Source organism: Camelina sativa, chromosome 17 (genome assembly GCF_030686135.1).
Source record: "Camelina sativa cultivar CO46 ecotype springtype chromosome 17, ASM3068613v1".
Classification (NCBI taxonomy): domain Eukaryota; kingdom Viridiplantae; phylum Streptophyta; class Magnoliopsida; order Brassicales; family Brassicaceae; genus Camelina; species Camelina sativa.
The window spans coordinates 20,875,975-20,898,071 of record NC_141896.1 but is presented as its reverse complement, the minus strand read 5'-3'; the positions used below and the strand labels follow the sequence as shown (position 1 = coordinate 20,898,071).

At 36.7% G+C, this 22,097-nt stretch overlaps 1 protein-coding gene, 1 long non-coding RNA gene and 3 pseudogenes across 6 annotated transcripts; 2 read left to right on the top strand and 3 right to left on the bottom strand.

The window, feature by feature from the left end:
* Window positions 1–6,017: 6,017 nt before the first annotated feature.
* On the top strand, window positions 6,018–6,664 carry LOC104757435 (uncharacterized). Its single transcript, XR_762428.3, has 2 exons — window positions 6,018–6,179; window positions 6,412–6,664. It is a non-coding gene; the product is annotated as an uncharacterized LOC104757435 (long non-coding RNA).
* A 1,239-nt stretch (window positions 6,665–7,903) lies between these two features.
* LOC104757433 (sulfiredoxin, chloroplastic/mitochondrial-like) lies at window positions 7,904–8,876 on the bottom strand (annotated as a pseudogene). The gene is made up of 5 exons (XR_015587174.1): window positions 8,724–8,876; window positions 8,451–8,618; window positions 8,314–8,347; window positions 8,153–8,235; window positions 7,904–8,070 (listed from the first exon to the last, which is right to left on the bottom strand). The product of XR_015587174.1 is annotated as a sulfiredoxin, chloroplastic/mitochondrial-like (transcript).
* Window positions 8,877–8,885: 9 nt separating this feature from the next.
* Window positions 8,886–10,574, top strand: LOC104757434 (14 kDa zinc-binding protein-like; annotated as a pseudogene). Its single transcript, XR_015587175.1, has 6 exons — window positions 8,886–8,999; window positions 9,085–9,207; window positions 9,508–9,594; window positions 9,710–9,857; window positions 10,150–10,266; window positions 10,352–10,574. The product of XR_015587175.1 is annotated as a 14 kDa zinc-binding protein-like (transcript).
* A 3,328-nt stretch (window positions 10,575–13,902) lies between these two features.
* Window positions 13,903–21,772, bottom strand: LOC104700195 (uncharacterized). Of its 2 annotated transcripts, XM_087497342.1 has the most exons (11): window positions 21,404–21,772; window positions 21,046–21,105; window positions 16,507–17,005; window positions 16,215–16,418; window positions 16,056–16,145; window positions 15,866–15,973; window positions 15,534–15,785; window positions 15,415–15,453; window positions 15,027–15,326; window positions 14,412–14,930; window positions 13,903–14,334 (listed from the first exon to the last, which is right to left on the bottom strand). In XM_087497342.1, the coding sequence occupies exons 3-11, from the start codon at window positions 16,993–16,995 to the stop codon at window positions 14,059–14,061; spliced, it is 2,277 nt and encodes a 758-aa protein (XP_087353468.1). In that variant the 5' UTR covers window positions 16,996–17,005; window positions 21,046–21,105; window positions 21,404–21,772; the 3' UTR covers window positions 13,903–14,058. The 2 variants fall into 2 exon arrangements, with proteins under 2 accessions (XP_087353468.1, XP_087353469.1); XM_087497343.1 differs by lacking the exon at window positions 21,046–21,105 and having other exon boundaries at window positions 21,404–21,687.
* LOC147924106 (uncharacterized) lies at window positions 17,562–20,679 on the bottom strand (annotated as a pseudogene). Its single transcript, XR_015587779.1, has 3 exons — window positions 18,071–20,679; window positions 17,877–17,982; window positions 17,562–17,789 (listed from the first exon to the last, which is right to left on the bottom strand). The product of XR_015587779.1 is annotated as an uncharacterized LOC147924106 (transcript).
* Window positions 21,773–22,097: the final 325 nt, after the last annotated feature.

Sequence of the window (22,097 nt, the reverse complement as noted above, 5' to 3'; positions counted from 1 at the left end):
TATATCAATAAGGTCTTAGAGAGATATAGAATGAGTGAATGCTCTGCTGGTAAAATTCCAATTCAGAAAGGGGACAAGTTCAGTAAAATGAAATGTCCAAGAAATGAATTGGAACGTAAAGAAATGGAAAGAATTCCTTATGCATCAGTGGTTGGGAGTTTGAACTATGTTCAGACATGTACTCGACCAGATATCAGTTTTGCTGTTGGTATGTTGGGTCGATATCAAAGTAATCCCGGAATGGATCACTGGAAGGCTGCAAAGAAGGTTATCAGGTACTTGCAAGGCACCAAAGAGTTCATGCTTACATACAGGAGATCTGATGACCTCGAGGTCATTGGATATTCAGATTCAGACTATGCCGGATGCGTTGGTAGTAGGAAATCGACGTTTGGATATTTGTTCTTGTTAGCTGGAGGAGCAATATCGTGGAAAAGTGGAAAGCAGTCTGTCATTGCTTCTTCCACTATGGAGGCCGAATTTGTGGCATGCTTTAAGGCCACAGTTTATTCATTGTGGCTGTGGAACTTTATCTCAGGGCTTCAGATTGTCGACAACATAGAGAAGCCGCTGGGAATTTACTGTGATAATTCCGCAGCTGTCTTCTTTTCAAAGAATGACAAGTACTCGAAAGGTGCTAAACACATGGAGATAAAGTACTTGTCTGTCAAAGAAGAAGTGCGGAAACGCAGAGTGTCTTTTTAGCATATAAGGATGGATATAATGGTTGCAGATCCGCTAACTAAGGGATTACCACCCAATGTGTTCATTGGCCATGTAGAGCATATGGGTGTTATCGATAAGACCTTGCTGTTTTGATTATAGGATGCTTATTATGTATGAGACACTATGAATTCACGTAAAGTTATGTTTCTGTTTTATTAAACATGTTATCATTAAAGAATGTGTACACATTTATGGTTTGTAGATAACATAAGTATTTTGAGAATGAAGATTCTTCTCAATATAAAAGAATAATATAAAATTGGAAATTGGTTTGTGATACATGGAAGGGAGCATGTCGTTCAATAACTTGTGACCACCATGATTCGATCAGTTCTGATTTTATTATGGTAAATAAATGTAAAATCCGCGAACCAAATGTTGTGGTTTTGGTGTGGGTGTCGATCGACACCCTTGGTGTATCGATCAACACCACGTGTTTCGGTTTGGTAGGGTTTGTTTTAATTGCTGTTTGGTTTGGTTTGGTTCAATTATAATCCCTAAATCGTATTTATAAGTGACTAAACGACGAATTAAAGGGTTTTAGGAGAGTTTTGTTGTCGCCGTTGAGTGAGAAAAGAGAGAAAAAGGAGAGAAAAAGTTTATGTGAGTTTCTGGGCTTGTTCTTGGTGTTTTGGAGAGATCTGTGGCTATAGAAGGAATAGTTGTTGCTGGGAACGAAGGAGAAGCTCCTGGAGGTGTTGTTTCCATCGATTTCTCACTCCAATCTTCCTGTATTTGAGGTGAGTTCTTAACCATGGTTGATCTAAGCATGAGATCTCTTTTGTTTGGGTGTTTCTTTGTTGTTTGTGTTGTTTGCTTGCTTGCGTTCGTTGTTTTCGTGATTACCAGAGATTCCTGAGGTGTTTGGGTGAGTTTGAGACGGTTTCGAGGTGGATTAAAACGGAAGTTCGACGTTCGTGTTCGCGCAGATCGTGTCTGCAGAAGAGGCATCGATCGACACCTTATTGTGTAGCATCGGTCGAAGGACGTAGCTGACTGGGTGGCAAAGTGTGACACTTGCCAACTAGTGAAGGCGGAGCATCAGGTTCCGGGTGGATTATTACAGAGTTTGCCCATTCCAGAGTAGAAGTGGGATTTGATCACGATGGACTTCGTGGTGGGTTTGCCTGTGTCGAGGACGTTTGATGCAATTTGGGTCATTGTGGACCGTTTGACTAAGTCTGCGGATTTTCTGGCCATCAAGAAAACTGATGGAGCAGCGGTTTTGGCCAAGAAGTACGTGAGGGAGAGAGTCAGATTGCATGGTGTGCCTGCTAGTATTGTGTCTGATAGAGATTCCAAGTTCACCTCGGTGTTCTGGAAGGAGTTTCAGGCAGAGATGGGCACGAAGGTGCATATGAGTACAGCCTACCATCCTCAGACGGATGGTCAGTCAGAGAGGACGATCTAGATTTTAGAGGATTTGCTGAGGATGTGCGTGTTGGACTGGGGTGGTCATTGGGCAGATCATTTGAGCTTGGTGGAGTTTGCTTACAACACCTGCTACCAGGCTAGTATTGGGATGGCTACTTATGAGGCTTTGTATGGGAGGCCGTGTCGTACACCATTATGTTGGACTCAGGTGGGGGAGAGGAGCATATATGGTGCGGATTTTGTTCAGGAGACCTTGGAGAAGATTCGGGTTCTAAGGCTGAACATGAAGGAGGCTCAGGATCGGCAGAAGAGCTATGCTGATAAGAGGAGGAAGGATCTTGAGTTTCAGGTTGGTGATAGAGTGTACCTCAAGATGGCCATGTTATGGGGCCCGAACAGGTCATTGTCAGAGACTAAGTTGAGTCCGAGGTACATGGGTCCGTTCAGAGTGGTTGAGCGGGTGGGACAAGTGGCATACCGGCTGGAGTTGCCTGAGGTTATGCGTGCGTTCCACAAAGTATTTCATGTGTCGATGCTGAGGAAGTGTCTTTACGAGGGTGATCGGTTGTTGCCTAAGATTCCTGAGGATCTTCAGCCCAGTATGACTTTGGAGGCGAGACCGTTGAGGGTACTCGGGAGGAGAGTCAAGGAACTTCGGAAGAAAAAGATTTCTTTGATGAGAGTCCTGTGGGACTGTGATGGGGTAAAGGAGCAGACTTGGGAGCCCGAGGCGAGGATGAAGGCAAGGTTTAAGAAGTAGTTCGAGAAGCATGCCGCGACTTTAGCTTGTCTAGCCGGGTCCAAGTTGTAGTCCGTGGCTGGAGCGGGTACGGAGTATTCCAGCCCATCTCTCTTGATACTTGGTTGCTTAGGGGTGGTTGGTTGTGCGACTAAGTACCAAGATGAGGTGGTGCTCGGAATGCAAGTGGATGACTTGGATTGTTGTATCTTTTTCTTCTGTTGTATTTTCGTTGAGGTTGTAACGATTATGACATTTTTGAGATTAATGAAATGAGTATTTTTCTTTATGTTTGACTGTTGTTGTCATGGGAACAAGAGAAATAGCTCGGGTTCTATTTTTGGAAGTTTCCATAAATAGAAAATTTCCACAAAAGGAGGTTTCCAGATTTAGAAAGTTTCTAAAAAGAGAATTTTTGTGGGAAGTGTTGATGTCGATCTAGCCGGGAGATACTCGATGCCTGAGCATAAAAACCGTACCCGAATACCCAACCCGGAACCCGATCCGAAAAACCGGGTTCGGGTTGGGTTCAGATTTACCTATAAAACCCTATTGGGTTCTATTTTCTAATACCCATGGGTTCGGGTTAGGGTCGGGTAATATCCGGTACCCATTTGGGTACCCAATAAACCCAAACATATAAATATATTTATAATATTTATTATTAATATAATGCAATTACCCTAAACTTATGATTATAATTTTGAATATTTCATTTAGTTTTATACCTAAATATCAAAAATAATCAAAATATCTAAAATATTTTATCACATAAGTCAAACTTTAACTAAATTTATTTAATTTTAATTATATTTTTTCGGGTACCCGGTAGTTCGGGTACCCGGTAGATTGGGTACCCGGTAGTTCAGGTAATAATCGGATTCTAAAATTTGTAACCCAAACCGACCCAAACCCGATAGTACCCAAACCGAACCGAACCCATATATCTAAAAATACTCAATGGGTTCTAATTTCTTAAACCCGTTTACCCGAACCCGAATGGGTAATACCCGAACCCAAACGGGTTACCCGAATGCCCAGCCCTACTCGATGGCATCAGATTTGTTTTTGCTCAAGGCCGTGTGGGCCTAACTCATGTGATACCGATAGCTCGATGGACTTTGTGGCCAGAGAGTGGGAGTGGTATGATGCTTCGGATGATGATCCGAGAGCGCGCTCGAGGGTGACGACCCCAGAGCGGGATATTTGAGACTCCCTGGATACCGTAGCTGTGAGCCGCGGCTCGGCAGTGAGCCGGTATGTCTCGAGGGTTGTGACCCGAGAGCGGGGGGGAGTGTGTGTGAGTGACTTCCTGGATGCCGTAGCTTAAGGCGGTTGGCCTGATAGCGAGCCAGCATGATTCGTTGGTTGCGACCACGGACGGGGGTAGCACTGAGTTGTGAGCAAATAGTGTCTTTGATGTGAGTATATTGGCTAGAGGGAGACCTCATGGTTCAGTCAGAGGTGTGCGGGCTGTTGTGACAGTGCACGAGAAACCTTGGCTGACGGTGATTAGTCCGGTCGGAGGACGTGCGGGTCGTGTTGATGGTGGCATGGAGGTCCTTGACGGATGGACGGTGTTGCGGGATTCGAGGACGAATGCTTATTGGTGGGGGAGAATTGTAACATCCGCGAACTAAATGTTGTGGTTTTGGTGTGGATGTCGATCGACACCCTTGGTGTATCGATCGACACCACGTGTTTCGGTTTGGTCGGGTTTGTTTTAATTGCTGTTTGGTTTGGTTTGGTTCAATTAGAATCCCTAAATCGTATTTATAAGTGACTAAACGACGAATTAAGGGTTTTGGGAGAGTTTTGTTGTCGCCGTTGAGTGAAAAAAGAGAGAAAAAGGAGAGAAAACGTTTCTGTGAGTTTATGGGCTTGTTCTTGGTGTTTTGGAGAGATCTGTGGCTATAGAAGGGATAGCTGTTGCTGGGAACGAAAGAGAAGCTCCTGGAGGTGTTGTTTCCATCGATTTCTCAATCCAATCTTCCTGTATTTGAGGTGAGTGCTTGACCATGGTTGATCTAAGCATGAGATCTCTTTTGTTTGGGTGTTTCTTTGTTGTTTGTGGTGTTTGCTTGCTTGGGTTCGTTGTTTTCGTGATTACCAGAGATTCCTGAGGTGTTTGGGTGAGTTTGAGACGGTTTCGAGGTGGATTGAAATGGAAGTTCGACGTTCGTGTTCACGCAGATCGTGTCTGCAGAAGAGGCATCGATCGACACCTTATTGTGTAGCATCGGTCGACACTAGTCTTATCCGAGACTTGTTTTCTTGGTTTGATGTATTGCTTGTGTTTTGTTTGCTTGCTTAAACATGAGGGTCTCATATGCTTGTGTGTATAAACTAGTAGATGGGAGGACGGCCTCACTAAGTATATGTGATAATACTTACGCATCTTAATTGTTGTTTGTGGTGTGCAGGTAAAGGCAAAGTGTGATCGTGGAATCAAAAGCGATGAGGAGGAGGATGTTCTAGAGGCTTGATTGATTGTGGTCTATCGATTGTTAGGTTGCTAGTATTGAGTTGGTAGAACATTGTAGGATGTTGGAACTTTGTTATTTCATTGTTGGTCTGGATTATTGCATTATTGGTTATTGGATTATTATTGTTGGAATTCTTATTGGATTAATGGAATTGTTTTCTTGGTTATCCGCTGTTGTTGATTGTTGCTAGGATGCTAGTGGGTATGGGACTACTAGTGAATTATATTGTATGATAGAAAAAAAACGAGAAGAGTTGTTTCAATAAAGATCAAATGATCTTGATATAAAAGCGCGCATTAAAGTTATTGAACCATCAAGTTGACACAGAAGCCAAGTGGGAGAATGTAAGAATATTTATATTCTATGTGGCCTATGTGTCATTCGGTTTAATTGTAAAGTTCAAGTTCATAAAAACGTTTATGAATTCTAATATATAAGACGACACCGTGATGGATCAGTTTCGATTAATGATTAGAATTGGGTGTATTGATAACCCTCCTTCCTTACCAATATATATAGTTAATATCTTTCTATGTTATTCGTATATATATGATAATGTGTAATTAATCTGCAGTATTATATTAATTACATGAAAGGTCATTATACATATGTTATTAAGTGGCTGTTAAGTAAGTGATGGTTCACTAGTGACTTTTGGTCACATATAAGAAGTGAGCGAACATCATTTTAATATGTCGTAACAAAACAAAAGAACAACAAAAGAAAACATAGAAAGAGAAGAGTGTGGATTCCTTGTCCATCAAAGGAATCATAAGAGAGAAAGGTCAAAGGAAGGAGAAAATCAATTTGAAGACTTGGATCCATCATCAAGCATAACCAAGCAATGGATCAAGGTTAGTGTTTCTTCTTCTCTATGAAAGTGTTTATGGTTGAATTAAATTAAAATCTAGATGATCTTTGGGATAGATTTCATGAATATAGAAATCTAAAGTTTATAATATGTTTAAGGAAATTCCAAAAGGAGATGCCATCGTCATGAAAGTAAGTTCTTTTTTTTTTAGTCACCGAAAGTAAGTTCATAATATTTTTTTTTGGACAAACATATGCTTCATTCTATTAAAACAGAACACAACATACAACAAAAGGATCATTGCAATGGATGTGCTAACAAGTAGTAATAAATGGACGTTGGGCATGACAAGATTGGTTGGAAGATGGAGTTGTCTTGTGTAATGTGTTGTCTCTTGTCATCTCTACTGTCTTTTGTTTTGTGTTTTACATACTATATCAATTGAACATTTCCAGTTGTACGTACGTAAATATATAGTAGCATAAAATTCACACATGCATTTTTTTTCTTAGAAACAATATTGGAAAATTTAAAATCCATATTACTCTGACACGAGTAAGATATGTTAGTTTTAATTTTTAAACGAAGGCATTAGTAAGAGACTAAAAGGTGATATGTATCTTCATAATATAAATGTGTGCATCAATTTTCTTCATAAGAAACTACAAAAACCCAAAAAAGAAAAAGAAAAAAAAAACAAGTAGAATGCTATGACTATGAGTCTATGATAACTCCATTAATTGTTTTTCTTGTTTTTCTTGTTATAATTGACGTAAATAATTTAATAATTGGGTCCATTGAAACGTGATTATGTTTTAATGTCTCCCATGATTGAAATCAGAAAAGATAATTAGACTTTATTAAGTGTGACGAAAAAAATAATCCCCCACTCGTCTTTTTTTGGTGTGACAATTAGTTTGTGAATAAGATTCGTTAACCAAACCAAATCAACGACGTGATCATATATGTGTCCGTCAATAAGCATCTGCCACCTAGCAATTTATACTTATGAGATTGAGAACTATACTAAATTTATTATTATTCCAATTTCCAAAGTTGGTAACTAAAAAGTAAAAACAAACACAAACGTTTTTTATTCTTTTAATTACATAATAGTTGCACATTAAAAACTCAAAACTTTAGTAAACGAAAAACACAATCATAATAAAAAGATCAAAGCTGAAAATCTTAAAGTCAAACAAAGATTTCAAGTTAAAAACATCCAATACGTAAATATTAACAGTCGTATCAAGTAGATAATATCTAATTTGGTATTGTGAGAATGTGTTGAAATAGTATTGCGAAGGGGATATGGCGAAGTAAAGTCATTTATGTCTTTGAAAGAGCTTCTACGTCAACCCATAAGTGTTGATTTGATCGTTTTCCCTGAGTTATGGCTACGTGAATTGGTGAAGAAGTAGTCGTTGTATGCAAAAATGGCAACAACAATTGGGCTATGCGTTGGTGCCTCTGTCCGTTTGATACATGATTGTTGACAGCAACCGAACAAAATATGATTCGTACTGAACGGCGCTGAAACTCTGCTTCCTCGTACTGATCATCTTCTCGTCCATCACTAGATTTGACATTGTTTCAGACTTAGTTTGAAGGAAGCGGTACCTCCACTACAATGCCTCCCGGCTCCCGCGAAAAATCAGCAAAAACTAACTTCATAAACTGTGTTTCTTCAACTTTATTTATCTTTTTCTTTTTCTAAGACCTTCCTAATTTGTTCTCAACAATGTATCATTTTGAAACCTTTTCATCTAGTCCTTAATACTTTATACTTAGATTACCAAATCTATCACAGAGATTGTACAGAGTTCTTATTTTAATTAAAAGATAACCACAACACTTTCATTCACACTCTCTCGACTACCCCTTACCATACAAATATACTACAAAAGTAGACATTCTCTCAGCGAAGATGATGCCTGTCGCAACCAAAGAAGATCTATTGTAAATCAAATCTGAATTCTGACATAGGAAAAAAAAAGGGTACACAACAATTGTTACCTTGGTTCCTTTGCGGATTTTGCAACGTATAGTCGGAAGGCCTAGCTTCTGATGCGCCTCGTACCTATGACAACCCGAGAACCCTGCAACAATCGAGTCTAAAAGGCTTAATTTGATTACAGAGAAATCAGAAAGAATCAATAAAATTTAAGAACAATCACCATAGTAAGTTCCATCAACTTCAATCACATCAATCTGTTCACAAAACGAAGAAAAATATTATATTCATCAATTATATTGAATCACGAATCGAAGCAAGAATTTGAAATCAGAAATTGGATAAACCGAGTAACTTAACCGGAACTTGAAGTACCGATTACACTGATACTATCCATAAGCTCCTTCACTTTGTTCTGATCATTGGATCTAGTTCTCATCAACGGTCTCCGTATCTTCTCCAACGGTAATTCCACTATCATCGTACCTACACCACCGCCGCTTGATCCTCTGATCACCGGCGGCGATCCTGATAATCAAATTTAAAAAAAAAAACACAGAGACTCAGGTTTAGCTCAAGCTTAGATTTTTAATAAACTACTGTCTAATATGGATTAGTGAGTTTGATCGTTACCGTTGTTGGATGAAGAAGCTGAAACGGAGAAGCTCCTTGAGCCAATTGGTAATCTCATCATCAAATTCGCCATTGTTTGTCTCCTTCCTTCCTTCTCTCAATCTCTAATTTGTGAACGAAATATAAAGTTTCAATAAGCTGTCGTTTGCTCACAACTTTTTAAAACGACGTCGTTTGTTCGAAAAATGTTCAGAAGAAAAGGTCTGATCGAAACGGTTAACGAAGCAGCAGAGCTTCTTCAATGGCTGTCACTTCCTCTTCTATGCTGCTGCTTCGGTAAAACTCTTTACCTCTCTCTCTCGAATTGATGGTGGTGTGATGTTGAATTTGCAAATAGCGTTGAGGTTGTTCGTGCTTTCAGGAACTTCTCTACGGCAGGGAAGGTTGTTCAGTCTGTGAGAGCGGCTTCGAGAATTTGCTACTCCACTGGGGAATTGATTAGGGTTCTTCCTTATGAAGTAAAAGATGTTTTATCGAGTCTTAAGTATTTTTATGTTAAGTTTGAAGTGGTCAAGTCGTAGGGTTGTGTCTTCCGTTGTTAACGGAGTAGTTGAATAAGTTGCAGGTTTTTTAGGAGGTAGAGCTAAGTTGTTAGTCTACTATATATTCCTTTTCCTGTAACTCCTTTGATTAATACGGATCATTCAGTTTTCTTTGGTTCTGAGAGCTTTCTTATTCGCAAAGATAACACCTTATACTCGTTCCTCTAGGTGAGATTTTTTTGTGTTATGTGTTATGTGGATTATTGGAATTTGAGCTGATTTTGGTTTAATCGATTGTGTAGATTCATTTGCTCTACTCGTGCTGCTCATAATGAAGAGGCCGCTGCGAAAGCTGCAGCTTCTCTTGCTGACACCAGAGCTCCGACCATGTATGGTTTCTCTTAATTTTTGATTTTGTCGTTCACGTCGCATTGAGATTTTTACATCCGAATTATGAAATTGTGGAGTTGAAATTATCCTATCTTCATATTTTGTGGTTTTTAGATTTGACATGATTATAGCGAAAGAGATTCCATCAGACATTGTCTATGAAGATGAGAACGTTTAGGCATTCAGAGACATAAATCCACAGGCTCCTGTTCATGTTTTGGTTATCCCCAAGTTTAGAGATGGCTTGACCATGCTTGGCAATGTGAGTCTCTTTTAGATTTCAACATTTAAATGATGTTTAATGTGCTCTTGGAGATCTCATCTTGAGGACAATATGATTGTGTTCTGTAACGAGTAATGACTAGTATTATGCGAGTGTTTCTGATCAATATATGAAAATGCTGCTTTATCTTTTGCCTGCCTGTGTTCGTAGTAGACCGATAACACGAGGAACAAGTGAAAAAATCATGTGAAAAAGAGTATTAAGCTTTTCATTTGGTGGAACAGATAAAGATTTTACCAGAATTTATCTAATCCCTAAAACGCTATCGCAGGCTGAACCAAGACACGTCGATGTTCTTGGCCAACTTCTACACGCGTCAAAGATTGTTGCAGAGAAAGAAGGCATCCTGGACGGGTTCGTGTGGTTATCAACAACGGTGTTGAAGCCTGTAAGTCTTTTCTTTTCCATCCAATCAAACATCATTATCATCCTCATCATCATACACTTAACTGAATTAACTTCCTCTCATCCAGGCCAATCTGTTTACCATCTTCATCTGCACGTCCTCGGAGGCCGACAGATGAAATGGCCACCAGGTTAAGAAAAAAACATTCATGTTAAACCAAAAAATTTGTGGCCAACGAGCTCCAAAATTGTCTACTTCAATCCTGTCTTTTATGGTTTATGAGTATTTACCACTGTTAAATTTATCCAGTTGTGAGTTCGTAGAGATTAGATGGCTTCCATTTCCAATTGTAGTCTAGTCGAGTTCTTTTTCTCTGTTCATTGTTAGAAATAATTATCAACATTTTATATGATTTGAGAGTGTTTCTCTCGTAATAGCGTTTTACAGTTACTGTATAAGGATTTATACATTTTAATGAGCTCTATAGAGTTAATCCACTCCACTTATAATTTTAAAACTCCTCAAATACCCCAAGTCTTCTACCAAAAAAGTACTGAATACACAGAATTATATGAGCGGTCCTTTAAAACAAAATGTCCGATACTTTTTTCAATAAAATCAAAATGCTAAAAATTAGAACTCCAAAGTCCAAATAGCATATTCTTACCAAAAACAAAAAAAAGTCCAAATAGCATATGCTTAATTCTTATAAAAGACATGCATGCGACTTATGACTTTTAGTGGTTTCATATGAGAAAAATTGGTGTAAACCAAATTCATTTAGGCCATTAATGGTTGTAGTTTTAAAATGGTTTTTTAAAAAAATTTTGATTTCTTTGATTTTGAGTTTGTAGAATATATATATTGTTTTTAAAAAACTTGAATGGAAGTTTATTTTGTTTTGGGTTTATGTTGATGTATTATATTTTTCTTTGACAAAAAAGTAGAAAACAGAAAAGTGATCCATAGTTTTATAGGGAAAACCCCAAAAAAATATGGATTTTCATTTTTCTTTGAAGTTGTTAAAAACACTCGGAAACTATATTCTTTTTTTTATAGGAAAACTTGTTTTTTCTTTCAAAATCACGAGTGGCATGACAACAAAACAGATTATTGCAAAAATTAAAACAAAAACTACTTCAAAAACCAAATAATATTGATGGCTTTAGTTTCTGGTCTATTGCACATTACTTCTAAATCAGTAAATTATTTAGGATCACCTTTAGGCCTGGAAGTTCGGATATCGATCGGATTCGGTCCGGACTTTCGGATTTTGGATTTTTGGATATTGACTCTAACATCCATTTGGGTATTTATAAAATTTGGATTGGTTTCGGTTCGGATAATTCGGATTTCGGATCGGTTTGGATATGATTATCGATAACCAAAATTAAACCAAAAGTTATTGGACAATGTTTTTTTTGAATACTTTTTAATGTTATTGTACCCAAATAACCATACTAATGGAATATCAAAAAAAAAAAGAATTAAGTAAATAGTTTCATATATAATAATATATAATAATAAGAACTATTTGACGTAGGTATCATGGAGCAGAAGAATCAATCAAGAAATTTGTTTCTAAATAATATCAGGTATTATTTTATATAATCAGAATGCATATATCGATTGTATTTTCATTTATAGTTGATTTAATAATAATTTTATTTATACTTGGATTGTCATATTTGCAGGAACACTATGATCGTTCATATCCATGAATTTGATTTTAGGGTATGTATAAACGAAACTGTTTTAATTTTTATCTTTAGCTTGAATTTTATTTAGATTATTTAATTATTTGAGAATTGCAAATAATTCCATGTATCATTAATTACCAAACAGGTTATACCTAAATAATACTACAATGAGGATGGTCCTGAGAATGATGGTATGATTCCTTCGACGACTACAAAAAATAAATTCACGGATTGGATTATATTCAATACACAAGGTACTCGAGGCAAAAAAATCACTTATGATGAGATTCCAAAACCATTCGTTTGGTGTCATAAAGAGATGATATGGAAGACAAAATCAAAAAGAGACTATTTCCATCACCATACAATATTCCTATGACATTTGTTTCTTTAAATTAATTTAAATTTATTTTAATGTAATAATAATATAATATTTAATTTGACATTTTAAGTGATTTATGTAAAATTTACAAATTCTATGTTATTCAATCATAGATTTTTAAAAGTACATTAAAATCCATTGTTATTGAACTGATGATTAAAAAATCTACTTTAAAATCCACTGTTATTCAAAACAGTTTGTGGATTTGGATTTTATTAAGTTTTAGGATTCTGAAGGATTACAAAAAAATTTACCATAAATCATATCAACTTCCCTAAAATCTATCAAAATTCTAAGGGGGGTGTATTCAAACCATGATTTTGATGGATTTTAATTTTTTTTTTGAAATCACATGTTATTCAACTTGGAAATTTAAAATCCCTTTCTAAATCACCTGTTATTGAAAATGACATTTTTATAAAATCACTCAAAATCACTTAAAATTGCTTGTTATTCAAACAATAATTATTTAAAATCATATAAAATCAACTGTTATTGAAAACATAACTTTCTTTTTCTTTAAAATCACATACTAATGATTTTGGGAGATTTTGAGAGACTTTGGATACATTTTTACACTAGAAATCCAATTTATAAATCACACCTCTACAAATGATATTTTCAAAGAATTATTTTACAAATCAAAAACACTTACAGGCTTTTGTAAATTGTAACATACGGCATTTTGTATGAGGGATCTTACATGCCTCCTTCTCCTCTAGGAACAAATAAAAAAGATATGTTTTCTCCTTAAGAACAAACACCAATCTTTTTCTTCCATATGGCTCATTTGCTGCCTACAAATCATGTTCCTCAAAGTCACGTTTTGCTATCAATATCCAAAAAAACAGAAGGGATTATGCAGTAGCAATTAACAATTAAAACCAGAAGACAAAAATTAATGAGGAAACAAAATTTGGGGGAAAGAAGAAGAAGGAAGAAGAGAATTTCTAAAAAAAACATTCACAACTTCCTTGCCGACTATGGAAAGAAAAGGGACGTACGACCTTCCCTAGAATAAAGGTAGACTTAACATATTCAATTTTGTATGACTGCTCAAGATAGAAACCTATTCTGATTCTAAATGGATACGAGATATTGATTCCTCCACATTTCCTTTCACAAGAGCTGGAAACGGCACTACAACAAATATGCACATTGTTAACCAGAGAAAAACGCTATCATAGGTCTTTGATAGCGTTTTCATGAGCGCTGTTTTAGGGCACTGTTATTATATGTACCCCATATACAATAGCACTTATTACGTATGCTATGTTATAAAAATATAACATAGCTTTAAGAAATTGCTATATTATCAAGATCATAATTTTGAAAAAATTTATACAACATTTGTTTTTTCGTGCTATGTTATAGTTTTATAGCATAGCTCTAATAAACTGCTGTATTATCAAGATTATAATTTTGCAAAAATTTATACAATATTTAATTTTTCGTGCTATGTTATACATATCTAATATAGCTGTTGCGAAATGCTGTTTTATCTTGTTTACTGTGCTATGGTATATTCTTTTATCATAACGTTTACCTGTACTTTTATAGCATTTTCTGATATGTGATTATAGCACACATAACCTGTTTTATAAAATCTCATAAAATCTGATTAATAAACGTCTCAGATCCAAAATACATAACAAAAGTCTCAAGAACATCAGTTTACCATCAAAGTCTCAAGAACATCCAAAATAAACAAGCAATCTCAAGTACTTAACATTACACAATAAAACCATCAGTTTAAGACATAATGACCTTGTTCTCTGGCCAAGCAATGCAGGAGCTAAGTGCATCTTCAATAATCTCTATTTCATCGGATGGCCTCCAAACTTTTACATTTTTCACCTTCACAACATCTATCCACACTTTAACTGCATTAGAACCCAAGCGAGTAAAGTGAACCTTATGTTCTGGATCATTTGTTCCCCATCGTCCTTCAGCCACAACCCTATTCTTTTCAGTTAAATCCATCAACTTGCACTTCTTATTCTCCTTGGAAATAACTTTATTAATGCGCTGCCATGTTTACAATATAAACCATCAGTCATCATATAATTAACAAAAACAACTTCATAACATATGAAAACACTTACTGGAGACTTCCTGAGAGGAGACTGTGATGGTAAAGTATTCTTTATTGGTGATATTGGACCCGTTGCATCATCAACAGGAGACTCAGAACCAGATGCAGACTTAGAAGACATAGATGCAGATTTGGCCTGCGATGCAGCCTTTGAAGCTGTTGCTGAAGTTTTGGACTCTGTAGCAGACTTAGAAGCTGTGGCTGCAGACTTGGCCTTTGATGCAGACAAAGAAGCATGTGATGTAGCATTCTGACCAGTTGGAGTTGAGGGATTTTCAAAATCAACCTTACTCAGGGGCCAAGATACGTAAGCCATCAAACAGTCCTCAAGAAATGACATTTCAGCTGTAGGTCTCCATAGTGATGTATCAGGCTGCTTTACTGAATCCACAAATACTTTAACTGCTTTTGGTCCAAGAGGAATTCCGTTAACCAACGCACTTGGTTCTTGTGTCTCCCAACGCCCCTCAGCAACAATGACGTCACCCTTAGACAAATCCAATAGTTTACATTTGTTTCCTTGTATACCCTGTTAAACACAATCAGTAAACAAATCCAATATAATTAATTAGCATTATAGACAGGGGTAATACATTGCTAACACATTGCTAGAAATTATAAATACCATAGGGGCAATGTCTTCCATTTGGATGTTGTTGTCTACCAGTCTACACTTATCAGTTGGCCATGCGATTATATGTCCAACAGCTTCTTTCATATGAAAGATCTTTTGTGCAGGTCTCCATAGAAATGCATCTGGTTTATATGCAGCTTCAACTAACACTTTGAGATCATAAGGGCCAAGACGACAGTCATTCACTATGTCATCCGGATCAGAAGAAAGAATCCGACCCTCACCAACATTTTCATCAATGTCAGACCAATCAACAAACACACACTTAGGATGTGCTCTTTTGTTTACACTCTGCAACAATTTCATGAGCAACTAAGAATCATAAACGACACTAAGAAGAATCACTTAGCTGATATGAAAAGAAGTAAGAATATGTTACTCTTGCAGCTGAGTTTTCATCCATTTCAGCTTCTGGTCTCTGTAACATAAACAAAAATAACATCAATTTATATTACTCTAACTGGCTGATGAATAGTAGAGAACTCTTAAGTATCTAACCTGATTCTTGATTCTGCCAAGTTCACTTTCCAAGGCATTGACCTGTTTTACTAATTTTACTTGCCGCTCTTCCATTTCAGCCATACACTTGCTCTGCATTTGTAAACAAGCTAATTTGGTCTTACTCATGCCTCTACCCATTGCCCTCAGCCTACCAGAATTGTCAGGTCCTAAAAGCTTGGCGAGGTGATCTTCATCTGGATTTGTTAAAAATGCTGGAGCATCACTTCCACCAATTTCAGCTGCTTTTTGCTGAAAAACATAAAGACAGTTTCAGGTTTTACTAGTCGATAACACACTATTTACTGGTGTACAACTCTATTCAGACTTACAATCAAATCAGCTGCATTCGTATCTACTGGTGTACCATCCTTTTTGGTGCGAGACTTGATCCAAACATCTAGTCTTGTCACGCTGGAAGGATCTTCACTTTCAGCTTTCTGTTCCAGAAAACAAAATTTCAGTAACAGTACAAGCACTATGTATAATAATAAACAACATAGTTGTAGTATATATGCTTGCCATTTCTTCTGTTAGTCTGCTGATCCCTTTACGACTAGTGGTGTGAGGTATCTGATTCTTTCTTTTTGCTTTATATTTCTCACTCACGGCCTAATAATGAAACATGTTAATTACTAATCACCAATCAACTACTAAACAATTATAATCACAAGTAATTACCTTAAATGCAGCACTAGTTTTGAGTTTGACAAATTTTTGCCAATCAACAGGACCAATATTTGGTGGTCTCAAATTCATCCTCTCTTGGTTATTTGCAGCCAAATTTATAGCCTTCACCGTGACAGACTTGTGTGATCGCCACAAATGTCCCATCTGGTGAATCACAGATATCCTTTGCCAATCTTCATCAAGCTCAAACCTTGCCTGCATTCACTTACACTCACACCATAACTATAAAAGTAAACATGTTCAATTGAGAGACTTTTTAAAAACAAAAAAAAATTCTTGTTACCTGAACAGATCTCCAGAGAAGTGTTTTAAGATCTGGACTCACTTTCTTCCAGTTAGGTATGTTGATAGGGATGTGTTCTCGCATCAATGTCCCTACATATGATGCCAACTTGACTGACCCTGGACCAACCGCTACTCCAAGTACATTGTAATCAACTTTCACTCTAACAGATGGATCCTTGGCTAGGTTTTTCATCTTTGTTGGTCCTCGTTTTCTTTTACGCGTAGCAGGCTGCTCATGTTCTTCAGACAACACAAACTCTCCTACTGGTTCTTCTGGTTGCTGTTGAGTTTGTGGTTCTTCGGAATGATGCTCCTCTTCCTCCACATGCTGTTCTGTTGCTACAGGTTGGGCCTCCACATGCTGTTCTGTTGCTACAGGTTGGGCCTCCACAGTACAAATAAACTCAGGTTCGTCATCATCCTTAGACTTTCTCTTTCTTTTTCCTCCACCCTTCTTCCCTCCAACCTTCTTTTTAGTTCCACCCATTTTAATTCACCTGCGTAAACAGAAAATTAATCACTTAGAACAGAAACTTAATCACGTAGAACTTATATAATAGAATACATCATAAAATCTACAACATTCAACAAACATCAACCATAAACAAAAACATATATATATATATATATATATATATATATATATATATATATATATATAAATGAATCAAGAATCTACTCTTGCACATATATGCCTTCACAATCAGATCTAGCATATTCAGCTTCATCCATTTCAGTATCCATGTCAACATCTACTGGCAATGGACCAATTATATCTGCATTTCCAGACTGAACATCTTCTTTACTATATCTTCTTGAAGCACCTCTCATAACAACAGACCAACTTGATCCATCTTCACTTGAATAAAATACTTGCTTTGCTTGAGATGCTAGAATATACGGATCCTTCTGAAAGCTTACTTGGCTCTGATTTAAGTTAACAAGTGTGAACCCATCTTCCACTTTAACTCCATTACCTTTTACTGCCCAGTTACATCTAAATATCGGCACATAGAACACATGGTAGTCCAACAATATGATGTCAGTAATTCTCCCATAATATGACACCAAATCAACTACTTGTGAAGTATCCTTAGCACTAGATCTACACATAGCCGTTGCCTCATAATAAACACCACTGTTCTGACTCTGCCTTTCAAGTGAGTATGTGTGAAAACGTTGTCCATTAACTATATAACCAGTATAGGACCTTGCAGTACACCGTGGACCATATGCTAGCCATTTAACTATGTCTTCATGTCCATCAGAAGTAATAGATATCTACAAAATTAAACAGACTAATCAAAATTATGAATGAGTCTACTATAGATTTATAAACAGACTCATCAAATTCATAACTTTACTCACCTGTCCTTTTAACCAAGCAGCAAAATTCTTAGAATGCATAGACCATAAATATGTTGCATCACGTCTACACCTTGGATTTGAGTCTTGTAGATATTGCAAATGCATACTACCAAATCATAAATACGAAAAGAAACTATCAGCAGCATAATTTTGACCTTATAATTTATAAGGAATGAAATACACAAGTAACTTACTCCACATAATGATCAAAGGCAGCTGTATTTTGAATGACAGCAAGATGGGCTATATTCTTCTCCATTTCAGTAAGAGTGAATGACGTTCCTGCTGATATTGGACGACCTTCTAATATAGAGCTGTTCACATACTCTACATTCCTCTCAGGTTTTTCTTCTACATTGGTTGTCTTTTTCAGAAACTCATTACAAAACAGCATGCTTTCTTCTGCAAGATATGACTCTGCTATACAACCCTCTGGTCTTGCAGGATTTCTTACAAAATCTTTTAGAACTTTCATATACCTCTCAAATGGGTACATCCACCTAAAATGCACAGGTCCTCCTAGTCTAGCTTCTCTTCCTAGATGAACAGTCAAGTGTACCATGATATCAAAGAAGGTTGGAGGGAAAAACCTTTCAAACATACAAAGCGTTTCTACAATTTCAGCTTCCAATACTGTAATAACCTCAATATCAATAACTCTCTGACACAAATGATTGAAGAATGCGCATAGCCGTAGTATTGCTGTTCTAGGACCTTTTGGTAACAATCCTCTAAGTGCAACCGGGAGAAGCTGTTGCATCAAGACATGATAATCATGTGATTTCAGACCTCCTACCTTACACTCTTCTACTGAAACTCCTCTTGAAATATTAGAACAGTATCCATCTGGACCTTTAAAATGAAATAGTCGTTTGCAAAAAATCTTCTTCTCATTCTTGGACAAAGACCAAGGTGCTGCTGGAAGATATGTTCTCTTTCCTTTTGTGGTAGGATGCAACTCTTTTCTTAGACCAAGATGTTGAAGATCCTTACGAGCATTAAGACCATCCTTAGATTTTCCACAATGCAACAATGTGGATACAATGCTGTGAGTCACATTCTTTTCTATGTGCATTACATCCAAATTATGCCGTACTGGTAGATCCTCCCAATAAGGCAGAGTAAATAAAATGGATCTTTTCTTCCACCTTGATAACTCATCTTCATCTACTTCTACTTCCTCATCTTCATCGGATTCACTTTCATCATCATCACTGTCAAACACTGGTTCTTTATAGACAGTTCTCTTTCTCTTCATCCCAGCCTTTTTCACATTTCCGAAATCATTTTGGAAGTTTTTCAGATTCTGATGAACTTCATGACCAGTTAAAATTCTTGACTTTCTCCTATGCTCAACTTTTCCATCAAACCAAGTCTTCTTTTCCCTATATCTGTGTGTTGGAGCCAAACCTTTTCTATGACACATGTAGACATGTTTCCTGCTAAACTTCAACCACATACTATCAGTATTTTTCCCACACATAGGACATCCCATTTTACCTTTTACTTTACAACCAGCAAGATTTCCATACGCAGGAAAATCACTAATGGTCCAGAGAAGCATTGCCTTTAGAGTAAATGTACTTTTACTAAAAGCATCATACGTTAGCTCTCCATTCTTCCACAGATGATTCAAATCCTCAATAAGAGGTTCTAGGTAGACATCAATATTATTACCTGGTTGTTGTGGACCAGGAATCAATAATGTCAACATTATATTCTCCTTCTTCATACAAAGGTGAGGAGGCAAATTGTAGTTTACCAATAGCACAGGCCAGCTACTATAATTACTATTCTTCATGTTGAATGGATTAAATCCATCTGTGGACAGCCCAAGCCGTATGTTCCTTTCTTCAGCTGCAAATGAAGGATACTTCTCATTCATCTGAGCCCATGTAACAGAATCTACTGGATGTCGAAGTTTTCCATCAGTGCTCTTGTTAGTGTAATGCCACCGTAAGTCCTTAGCCATGTCCTCTGATCTGAACATTCTCTTCAGCCTTGGTATAATTGGAAAATATCTTAATACTTTCTGTGGGACACCTTTCTTTACCTCATTAGTCCGCTTATTAGTCTTCCACCGTGAAGCATTACATTTGGGACATTTATCAAGCTTCTTTAACTTCTTTCTGAAGAGGCAGCAATCATTAACACATGCGTCGATCTTTTCATATCCCATATGAAAGCTCTTTAAAAATTTCTTGACATCATACAATGATGTGTGAAAGACATTACCATCTGGCAACATGCTTGGCAATGTCTGAAGCAGTTCATTGAAGCTCTTATCCGACCAGCCATTATGTGTCTTAATCCTAAACAAAGTCACAATAGCCGATAACTTGCTGTGGTTTGAACAGCTAGGGTATAGTGGGGTTTCAGCATCCCGGATCTTTGCAAGGAACTCATCCTCTTGTTGGTCCTCACCCTCTGCAATCTCACTTAAGTCGCCCACAGGTTGGTCAGCTAAGTCACCTCTAAAAGCCAACTCTTGATCAAAAAATTCAGCAGCTTTATATAACTCAAAAACTTCCTCATTCCACTGAGTTGGTTTACTTTGAAATTCATCTACTGACTTCACATCTCCATGATGATACCAATCACTATGCACCTTGTATGCCTCATCCATCCCTCTTATTACAAGATGCTCAACCACAACACTGTTTAACTGTCGTACTACATTACGACAGTCTTTACAAGGACATATTATCATTTCTATGTCACCTAAAGCCGCAGACACATCCCTTACAAATTTCCAAGCTCCACTTTTATAACCAGGATCAGCTCTTCAATGGATAATTAAAGAAAAAAATCATAACTAAAAGAACATCTTAAAGTATCCAAACCCAAAATAAAACCTAATTATGAAATATAATTCCTTACCTGCATAGATGCACCCATGCCTTGTCCAACATTATATGTTATAATATAAATTTTAACCTTTATAGATAAAATAGAGATACATATTATACAAAGCTCACATTAAGCAACAATTCAGACAATACTGCACTACTTCAGACACATACAGATGCTCTTAAACCAATATCTAACTGTGTAAAATCTCACTAATCTAATCACTATTTATACGAATCAGACTCAAAGGACAAAACATAGCAATCACCAATATTCGTGTGTAATAATAATGTTTAACTATTGGTTGAGTGATACTAACCTGTTGTGTGAGTACAGAGAAATGAGAAGCTTCAGTTCCCCAACATTTCAATCACCAACACTTGGGAAAAAAAAAAAATCGTTCAGTTTATGAAGGCGCAAATACTCAAATCCAAAAGCTATTTTTGAGTCAAATCTGTAAATAATCGAACCCTAACAAAACAGATGGATTCGAAACTCCACATTCTCAAAATCTGTAAATAATCGAACCCTAAAAAACAGATAACGAAATAAATCTAGATAAATCGAACCCTAACAAAACAGATAACTAAATCTGACCCTTATCGAAATCAAAAGCTGTTTGAAATCACAAATAATCGAAACAAATAACGAAATTAGGAGGAAGAAGAAAGACATGCCTCAAAAATGGATTCGAGCTATCAATTGCGATGGATATGGAGATTTAGGGCGAAATTGGGGCTTTTCACAAACGGCGAAATTGGGGCTTTTCACAAACGGCGATAAAACTGAAGAATTGATAAGAAATTTAGAAGAATTTGAGCACACACAGAGAATTTAGAAGAAGAAATCTTCTTAGGTTGAGCTTAGGTTGTAACGAGAGAGAGAGAGAGAGTGTGTCGAGTTTTTGGGTTTTTTTTTTATTTGGCGATTAAGTGAATAATTTCACTAAGTATTGGCGGACAAAAGTCACTTTTGTTTCCCGCTACATAATTTTCCTATCATAGCGTTAATAAGATGCTATTAAAAAGTAAGCGAAAAAAAATCTCATCTTTCATAGCAGTGACGGAAAATGAGCTATATCCGTCTGCTATCAATGTACATATTTGTTGTAGTGCGGTGAGATCAGCAGACTTAAGGATCAATAAAAAGTAGCAGAGTGAGGAGAACCAAAAGAGAACATTTCATTCAAACAACAAGAGAACAGCTACTATTAGAGCTCATATATGTTTATGATCTGCATGCTCAAGAAACTTTTCTTGTGTTCTTTTTTTTTATAATAAAATTCAGATGGCCTTTTCTTGAATTTCATATAGATAATCATCCATTTAGGTAATTATATATAACATATATATATATATATATATATATTCT